Genomic DNA, 10,168 nt, shown 5'->3' on the forward strand with positions numbered 1-10,168 from the left:
GGCGCAAAACCATGAAGTACGTCGTCACGATGGCTCGCTGCCCGTGACAAAATCACGTTAGAGCGAGAGGCAGAAAGAAAGAGTGAGACCGGTTGTTTCTCCCGTCACGAGGAGCGCGATGCGTTGCATATGTCCACGTTGTGCATATAAAAGCTGGACACCCCACGGTCTGCATCGCATCTGCCGCTGCTCCTCCGCTGAACACCAGCTTGTGGTTACGTCTCTCATGGATATGATATCTCAGGTGAGAACTCAATGGTACCGTTTCGGTAGCGTTTCACTATTATAACAATATTATTAGGGGGCAGTGTGGCAGCAATTCCACACACAATTTAATTCAGTTTATTATTTATATTTAAGCCCAGGTTTGGTGCATTACTTCGGCGCAAGTATAGACATGTTTGAAGCTACGAGCAAATTTCCGTTTTATTTTTATTGTAAAATGTTAGCCTTCCGCCCAAGGCAAACAAAAACCGTCAGAAAATTTCATTACAGCTAACCACCGTTTAGTTTCTCCAAGTTTACATGCTTTAATGTAATTGCTAAGTAAAGAAACTGAGAAGGTCTAACGAAAGACCAAAATGGACGGCTTGTACATCTGCAGATTCCAGTCTTCGTGCGCTTTGGTATGGCCAGAGTTTAACTCGTCGCTGAATATTCCCACTTGTGCGCATGTTTAAGAAAATGGGAGTCCACCACTATAATAAGGCTGCCTCTGTTCTTCCCTGTACGCTCTCCTTCCTCTCTTCTTTCAAGGCTCCCCAGCTGTCCGCCACGAGATAGACAGTTACTGCCTGCGCCTTTCCTTCTGATAATATTCTTCTCTACCCATCTGCACAGACAGAAGCGGTTTTTGGAGCACAGACAACGTTCAGCGTCCTAGGCTATTACCGTTGAAGGTGTTGGTCGTGTTTTTCAGTGAACCTGAAAGCCATATTTTTTGTTGTTGTAGTACTTCTGCCGCTACTAAGATGCATGTATTCTGTGTTGTTTAGCAAAACATCAGAGCACCCCATGTGCGTTTACCGAAAAAATATAGCGCTGCGCCGGCTGTCAGCATCCGTGTTGAAAATTTATTCCCATATTCGGTCAGATTAGTATAACGAAGATGAAATTACCTGCATTGAAATCCGATTCTAAAGAATCTTAACGACACGCAGCCTATAAAAGTCGTGAAAAGTTTTTCAGGCAGGTTTATCGACGCAAATTACTGGATTACACAATCTGAAAAAGAAAGTACAGACTCTTTGCTCAGGCGCAGAGCTTCTCGCTAAATTGACAACAAAATAACGTTCGGGTTTGAGGCACACCCTGCGAAATATTAACCTAGACTATTATTTTATCTTGCTTCGTAGTGTGGTTTTCTGCATGTGCAACAAAGTTGCGTAAAACAGGCAGGTTGAGGAGCTTTCGCAGCGATATTTCTACAAATGCTTTGGGTAGTTTCACGCTTCACATCTGCCGTTACAAAAAATGCGACGTTTTCATCGTTGTTAATCCTCCTCCTTCTGCAGTCTGCCTGCCTCTTCCTCTCTATGGTCGCCTTTGTGAGTGCGGGCAATGTGTTCGGCGGCGGCGGCGGCGGCGGCGGCCACCACGGATTCCGGGGCGCAGGGTTCCGGGGCCCCATCTTTGCGGCGGCGGCTACTCCTGGCTTCTCCGCTGCTGGTGCCTCCTATGTGCGTAAATGCTCATCAAGAAACGGCAACTAGAGCCCTACTTAATGATCCCAGAGAATATTTCTTTACATTTATAACAAAGCAGTCAAGGTGAATAACATCAGCAAGACCGCACATACCGTTGTAGTGTTCGATTGAATATTTAAAAATGAAAGATTGAGTGGCAGGCGCACCTTTGTACAATACGACCAGACTGCGAGCCTTTGCTTACAACAGAAGTTTATATGACTTGCCGGCATGAGGGCCGTGAATTGGAAATAGGCAAATAGAAATAGCAAGTACCTTTCATCGTGTTGAGAAGCAGAGATTCTGTCCACCATGGTCGAAGTGCTAAAAACATGGACGCATATATAACCTCAGATATTAAAAAGGAACACAGAACTATACGTGGCTTTGCGCAACAGACTTCACATAATCCTAACTTTTAAGAATCAAGTGCTGATAAAGGCGCCGCATTTGTAAGCAACTGCACGGAATGGCGGTGCCTAATGTGTGCTCACATATCATTTTCCAGGCATTCAGAGTAATTGTCTGACAGAAGCCTCTATCCCTCTGCATTATAGAAAATATCGGTTTCTCGCTATGACTAGCTTGAAGATGTGTAAAAATAGCATCAACGCTTGACGTTGTCTTCTACAAGTACGAACCAAGACCGGGAAGGGACTAAATCTGCAGCTTCACCACCCTGCAAACTTTTCACAAATCCTCTGAGCGAAGGCATTGAAGGGGGAGCGTGAGTAGAGCTCGGTGTGTCTCCTCGCCCATTACTAGACGGGACCGACAGCAAGGGCAGTAACAAAACCTTATAATCTATGCAAGATACTAAACCATTCAATAATATGGTGCGTATCAGGCTGCATTACAGGGTACCAAGAACGTGAGGTTGTAGTATATGTCTTCCCAGTGGGCATTAACCAAGCTTTAATGCCATGCCCATGCTCATTTTTACGAGCGATTACGGTACTTTGGGAGAATGGGGGGCGGGGGGGGGGGGCGATTTACCGCTTTGGATTGCCTTAGGCCATTGCGCCAATAAAAAAATACGTGAACACATTCGCGCACGCTGCAATACCTTTTGACTGAAACGCGCCCATGCGTTTCTTCTGCGCATTTACACACTCTTTTGAAGCCAGGTTCTTAAAATTGTAGATGCCGATATGAGCTGTGCAGATTAAAACAGTTTCTTGGTTATAAGAAGTGAAGATCTAGGTGCGCTTACAATTTTACTGGCGGTAAGGTGTAATCAACAATGGAAGTGCGTAAGGAAGTTTTCCTTCACGCAGCAACTCAACATCGCAGCTGCTTTTTTTCTTTGGTTACCTGCATCGCAACGTTGTGGATTACAGTAGGAGCCGGATTGCATTAGTACATGGCTAATTAATTCAAAACATAAAAAGCACAATTTGATGAGATATTACGGTGCCAGATAGCAAACTGTTCTAGTCTCGAACAGTTCTAAGAAAAAAGAATCGCGAAAAACGACACCTCTACAAGCTTTGCTTTTTCTGCTATATCCTGCAGGGAAACAGAAAATCATAACATCTGCCGCATCTCTGTTCATACTTCACCTGTGCAAGAGATCGTGTTTTTGACAGGGGTGCCAATGAGTCTGCGGCTTTCCATGATTATCAGGGAACGTACCCACATACCCTTCCTCCCAAAGTGACTCTTTACAAATCCCCTAAGAACGTCTCCCAGTCAGTGGGGCTTTGATGATGACCAAGGACGCAGAGAACTAAGGTTTCGTAGCCCATTGAATTTTCCCGATTTACGCTGTTGTCCGTAAGCTCCGACCTCTGTTTTTAAGAATTTTCTCCCTTCATTTCTACAGCCTCCCCAGCCGTACAACTTCGGCTACGACACCACTGACGAGTTCGGGACGCGGCTGTTCCAGAAGGAGCAGGGAGACGCCAGCAACGCCAAGACCGGATCGTACGGATACCGGGACGCCAACGGACTGTTCCGCACAGTGAGCTACGTGGCCGACGCCGGCGGATTCCGTGCCAAGGTTAACACCAACGAGCCCGGCACCGCCCCTGGCGCCAGTGCCGACGCTGTGTTTAATGCCAATCCCGTTGCGGCTCCTGCCATAGCCCCGGGTGCAGGCAGATATGCAGGCGGCCGCTACGGAGGGGCCGGATCCTGGGCATCCGCGTCTGGCAGCGGGTTTGGAGCCGGCGGTCCCTGGACAGGATAGGGAAACTTCATATACTAGGCGCAAATCCTGTCCGGCGTTGCATCCTCTAGTTCATACTGGATGTCAATGGCGCGGAAATTCATAATAAAAAAATGTTTCGTTTCAGAATGGCAGTTACTAGCGAGTGCTGAACTTTTTTGCTAGCATGTAGCTGTTGTTACTCAGCTGAGCCGTTGCATAGAATTCCGGTCCAGAACTGTCAGGAATTTGAAAATAATTCAGACATTGCACCTTATTATAAATACATTAAAGGTAGCGACTCGCCGACATGGAAGGGAAATAAGGCGCGATATCAAGGCACGTCGGCAAAGTCAATTCGTCCCAGGAACAACTTGCTTCAATGATTTGTTGAGGGCAGTTAACAGAAAACAGTATTGACGCAGCATAATACTGTTGTAGGAGATCAAACGCCATCGTTTATGGCCTACCAGAAAATCATAATGAGACTATCTAAACGCTGGAAAACATCAAGAATAACAAAGAAATTTAAGAATTCCGCTCAACAATTTTTCGATACAATGAATTCACAGATTTGGAAGACCGCAACTAAACAGTGTCATGCCAGTTATTTCGAAAGTTGTTTTGGAACGAATGAACGAAGTACTATAATCGGGGTTCAAACTGAAAAACAGCACGCCTTCTGTTAGGGGAGATATTATCTAGAAACATACTCGTTAAACAAGTGCGTAAAACACCGACACCAACAGTAACCAGTCGAGTTTTGCATGCTGGTTTACCATTTGTATGAACCCTTACCAACTCACCCAGTTTGCTGCTCTAATTGCTTTCTTGGAAGGTAAGATGACGGTGGCCTGGAGCGCGCCCGTCCGTTTTACGGGCTTAGCTACGATAACGATTTCTGTCGTGATAGACGCCGAGTTTGGTTCTGGACGCTGCCGCTCCGAGCGCTGATTGACAAGACATGCTTTAAGAGAAGCCGGCGCGTCGTCGCCGCAAGTAGTGCCTGCGGTCAGTCCCGTTTAAGATATATCGCGTGTGTGTCGCGGGTGCTTTCGTCGCGTTTATGCCAACCTCTGCCGTGGGAATTTCATAGAACGCTTTTGCGCGAAATCTTCGTTTATCTTCGTTTATCTTCGAAATCTTCGTTTGCGCGAAATCTTCGTTTGCTTCGCTTCGATTCTTTAGTGCTTGCACCGTGCAAAAATGGCTGAGTATTCCTAGGATAGGATAGGATAAACTTTACTGCTCTAGTTTTTATACACTTCAGAGTTCAGAGGTCGTCTTAATCTTGCGATGTCTTCGCTCTCTTAAGCTGGTGGAACCCCTATTCCGGGGCCCCATTGGATCTGGCACCTTTCACGGCATGTTGTACCAGCCTTCGTTGTGGCTGGAAAGCGTTTCCTCCCACTGCTCCCGACAAGGTTCTTTCGGATTATGGAAACTATAATTGTCCTTGCACTTCCACGTTGTGTGATACACCGTGGGTCGGCCTCCGCATTTTGTGCACGTGTCCCTGTATTGCGTTGAATACATCTCATTTAATATGAAAAGATTAGCTAGGGTTTCTGTTTGGAGCCTCCTCCATATGACCGCCTCCTCCTGAGTCAGCCTAGAGTGCGGTTCCGGATATCTATCCCTTACCCCCTTTAGTAATTGGTGATTTCTGAGAATGTAGGCTTTACGTTTACTGATGCCCCCTCCGGCCTGACTGGATGAGAGGCTCGGTTCGTGTAAGCTCGAGCGGTCTCATCGGCCCTGAGGTTGCCCCATATTTCCGCATGTCCGGGTACCCAGAAAATAAAATGCCTCGCCTGCCCCTTTTTTGGAGCCACTTGTACTAGGACCTGTCTTGCACATTTACTTATCCTTCCTTTCATATAGTTCCTGCACGCCTCTTTCGAGTCCGTTAGGATGGATAAAGATTTTTCTATCCAGTTGCCTTCGGCGATCGCTAGAGCAACTGCGAGTTCCTCACCCTCATCAACCGTACCGCTTTTACTGGATGCGCTAGCAAATTCTGCGCCCTCCCAGTTGAGTGCTACCACTGCCATTCACAAGTTTCTTCCTCTGTATCTGCACGCGTCTACATATACTGTATTTTCTTTGACCGTCAGTTCCTGTTCTATGTATTTTGCTCTCGCCTTTCTCCTAGCCGGGTGGAGGTTTGGGTCCATGTTTTTGGGGAGCGAGCAGACTTTGGTTGTGTGATGTTGTCGGGGATGTCTGCTTCCTTTTCTAGAATTTTTTCTAAGTTGTATCCCAACTTTTCTAGGATTCTTCCGCCGCGTCTTGTTTGCGCCATCCTTTCCTTTTGCGTCTCTAGCTGTGCCTCTTCCAGCTCTTCGAATGTATTGTGAATTCCTAAACTTTCGGTAATTCCACATGAAAACGCATGTTCATTTCACACGTGCTGCAGCTCACAAGCGATGACAGCAGCTTTCTATATATAGCTGCCTGGATTTCTCGTGTACTGCACATAAAGAATGCGCAAATTGGACAACACAAACAGTGGTCGCAAGCGAAACATCCCATCTCTCGTCTCAAAAGCAGGTTGTCGCTGCTGTATCAGCTCCTCAGCCAGTTGCTCAGCTGCTTGTGCTGAAGGAGTTCCTGGAACTTGCTGTTAATGCTTTGCTGAGAAGAAACACACTTGGTTACCTAGAGGATGGAGTTTTGCCTCACGTTTGCGGTCTTCCCTCCTAGATTGGCAGAGCAATACATGCGACAGCCACAACGTGTACACGTATTTTCTCATCACTGAGAAGTTTGTGAGCGTCTTGTTTCTAAACAGAACGAAGGCATTAACCGATCTGAGCCTTAAGAAGTGGCTGGTGGTCGTGACGGTGAAGAGTAAATACCGTAGACGCAAAGTTTGTGGCTTGTAATCTAACTGTTTATTTTGCTATCATTTTGTCTTGAAGGTCACGAGACTTCCCCTTTCCTCCCAAAATGAAGGATTTGCTGAAAATTTTGTCCTGCTTGTTTAGAGGCCTTATTTGTGCACGTGACGGCAGAGAAAAGCCCGCAAGAGCACATTCAGAAACGTTTCTGAATACCTCTAAAATTGCTAATGCTACAGTATCCACATATGTTGTCTTTATTGTACCTTTATTAACTTATAGCCGCTGCGGTGGCGCAGTCGTTACGCCGCTCGGCTGCTGCTGTCTCGAAAGACGCGGGTTCGATCCCGGCCGCGGCGGCGAATTTCGATGGAGGCGAAATTCTAGAGGCCCGTGTGGTCTACGATATCAGTGCACGTTAAATAACCCCTGATGGTCGAAATTTCCGGTGTCCTTTGCTACGGCTTCACTCATAGTCTAAGTCGCTTTGGGAAGCTAAACCCTATAAACCAAACCAAACTTTATTTAACTTTTAAGAAAGGATTATAAGAAATAGTTCAGATATAAAGCTCCCGAATACACATAGAATGACTGACTTCAGCTTGCCGCTCTAGTTATTTCCAGCGGAGGGTTTTAGACCGAGTTACACGTGTTGGCTAACAACGCCACCGCCCGAGACTGCGGGCGGCGCGGGCAAAGCGCCCTTTGCCCAGGACGTAGAAGGGACTCCCGCTACAGACCGGTCGTAGTCAGAGATATCAGAGTATGGCTTGCGATTAGTGCTATGCTGAACCGTGATGATGGTAACAACGTGTTTACGGCCTTCAAAACAATTGAGTACACAAAATTGCATGTGTGGTATTCTATCGTGATGATAAGATACCCTTGGCAAAACGCGACATGAAAAACCGGCATCGGCCCTGGACGCACATGCAGAAGTCCAGCATCAGAACACCATTAGTCTCAGATTCTCTCTTGATCTTATCGTCCTGCCGTTCACTTTTACAATGTAATCATACTCGAGGCTGTGGAGCAACTGATGTGGAAACTTTTCCGTGAGGATCGAGAACGGCTACTTCTATTTGTTCTTGATCTATTTTTTATTTATGGATACAGGGATCCTGATATAGGGAGAGAGAAAGGAGCCCGTCAATGAAAAAGCAAATAATTTAGCTGACGTTTAAGAATCGCGGGCATGCTACTCTGCGTGGGGAGCATGCCGTTGCCAAAAATACAGAAACAAACCCAAGTCCAATAAAAAGTTACATATATAAAACTCCAGCAAGCACACCAATAAAGCTTCCTGATAAACCAAGAACAGTTTAAGCGTTACATAGATAAATAAAGCGAGTTCTTCTAACGAATAGCATCACTGATATTTGTTCCAGCCAATAGTGGCCCAGGAAAAAACGCGGTACTCAAAACAATCACATTGCGAGTTTCATGGTTTTATTGCAAGTTAATGGAGGCTCTTTCTATTACACCCAGAGGAATAAGAAACATTTATTAGTGTTCCTGCCACAATAACACTTATATAGCTGGCCAAAAATTTCAACTATTAGTGTCTTTTCGCTTGTTAACAGAGAAATAAGTCAAATATTTTTGTTTATTTTGCACCATAGGGCAAAATGCAGATATTGCCCACGAAGGAAGACGAAAGAACGTGCTGAACTTCCTGACTGGGTCTTGACCTCACGTGGGTACAGGAACAGGAGTCGTATTCCAGTCTGCAAACGGGAAAGCACTAACTTCAACATAATTTACTTAACAGCCACATAATTAACAATTAGCTCTGCTAATAAATACAGATAACAGTAGAGATGTACAGCGAATCATATGAAAAATTTCGCACAGAATGCAATACAGAAACAGTTATCCTCCTAACAGCATATCAATGAAACAATGAATACGCATTTTGCGATACGGGAGAGAAGCTTACACGTAGAGAAATGACTAACACATGCATTTAGGACCACTAGGCGTAAAGATATTTTTAGCAGCTTCCATTATAAAGGGATGAACATTACACAACCAAATTTTATGGCGTATTGATTGTGTTCTGTACTTTGTACGAGGCATATTACCGCAACTGTAGTCTGGGGCAAGCAGTTGGCAGCAGATCGATTTAGGTACGTGTTACAAAAGTTTGTATAGTATGTTTTATTTCGCTAAAAAAACACATAGTTTGAGCTCCTACATGCTTCTTATGGTGAACTGACACAAGTGATCCGTGTGAGTTAGAGTTGTTCATAAAAAGTTTGCTTTTTTTCTGACTTCTTCCTAATTTACTAACGTTAATCTTCTCAAAAAGATCCAAGATGATAACCGCGTTTGGCAAGATAAGTCGAACAACAGCGTTATAGGCAAGAGGCTTGTACATTGAATTGTTAGCCACAGCGGGCCCAGCATGGAAAATGCGTTCCATTCGTGCTAGTTTAAACACAATCCCCATAAAGTAGATTGGGTTAAGATTCAATCTACGCACGCTCCCTGCGCCCTCTTTTCAAGCATATGTAATGCCACTGAGCTGCTTGCTTCATTTCAATGTGAACAAGGCTCCCGTACAGGAGCCGAAACGTATGTTTTTGTTTTTTGTTTTCTTTGGTCGGCGCTCCTTCTTCTTCGTCAACAATCCCCGTAATTGGCCTAAGAGAGGTTCTTACATACGTATGCGAGTGTATCACTCAATTTCAATCCAAGATTAAAATAAAAATTGGCGTACCGGAGCTGGGTGGAAGCAACGAGATAAAGTTTCCTGAAACGAGGCACTGTCCAGAGTATATTTTTTAATTTCGCTTGATTAGTTAACTTGGTAATATATATCATGGAAAATTTCCAATACCTATTTTACGATCACGTGTGAATGCTTAATTCTTAGAAGGGGTTAGAAAAGATACCCAGTTAGTTATTGTAGACGTCTGCCTTTTATACGGCTCTCTTTTGCGGCAATGAAAGAACACCGACATAATATAAAAAAAAACACTACTCTGCGCTCATGCGGGACCATATTCCAGCCTTCCCAGCCGCGTTCTGAAGCAAACAGATGTTCGCACTGGCCGTGGACAAATGAGGGTCCGCTGCAAAGTGATAAAAATAAAAAAAGCGGGAAACTGCCCTGCATTTTGTTCCTATTAATGCGCTTGCATTACTGGCCACGGTGAGCGATATCACTTATTTGTGTGTGGTCCTTGGGCATCACAGATACAGACAAAAAATAAAATCCCAAAAGGAGCTTCACGGGTCGAATTCGAACCCACCAATGCTGTCAGCGACGTAGCGCATGTTTTGTTACATAGTTGTGAAGGGGAATATTTCTGGGATGTTTTACAACGAGAAATAAAGAAAAAAATTCATTTAGACACACACGGTACTTGCTACTTAAGGAAGACGGTGTACCAATTGATTTAGTTATACTGATGGGTCTCCACTGTATATCACCATCTTCATCATCATCACCCTGACTGCACCTATTGCAGGGAAAAGACCTCTCC

General features: G+C 45.0%; 1 protein-coding gene across 1 annotated transcript; it reads left to right on the forward strand.

Moving 5' to 3' along the window:
- The first annotated feature begins 202 nt into the window (after nucleotides 1–202).
- LOC144123001 (uncharacterized) lies at nucleotides 203–3,876 on the forward strand. Its single transcript, XM_077655930.1, has 3 exons — nucleotides 203–244; nucleotides 1,515–1,679; nucleotides 3,511–3,876. The coding sequence occupies exons 1-3, from the start codon at nucleotides 227–229 to the stop codon at nucleotides 3,874–3,876; spliced, it is 549 nt and encodes a 182-aa protein (XP_077512056.1). The 5' UTR covers nucleotides 203–226.
- Nucleotides 3,877–10,168: the final 6,292 nt, after the last annotated feature.

The sequence above is a fragment of the Amblyomma americanum genome, chromosome 3, assembly GCF_052857255.1.
Source record: "Amblyomma americanum isolate KBUSLIRL-KWMA chromosome 3, ASM5285725v1, whole genome shotgun sequence".
NCBI classification, from domain to species: Eukaryota; Metazoa; Arthropoda; class Arachnida; order Ixodida; family Ixodidae; genus Amblyomma; species Amblyomma americanum.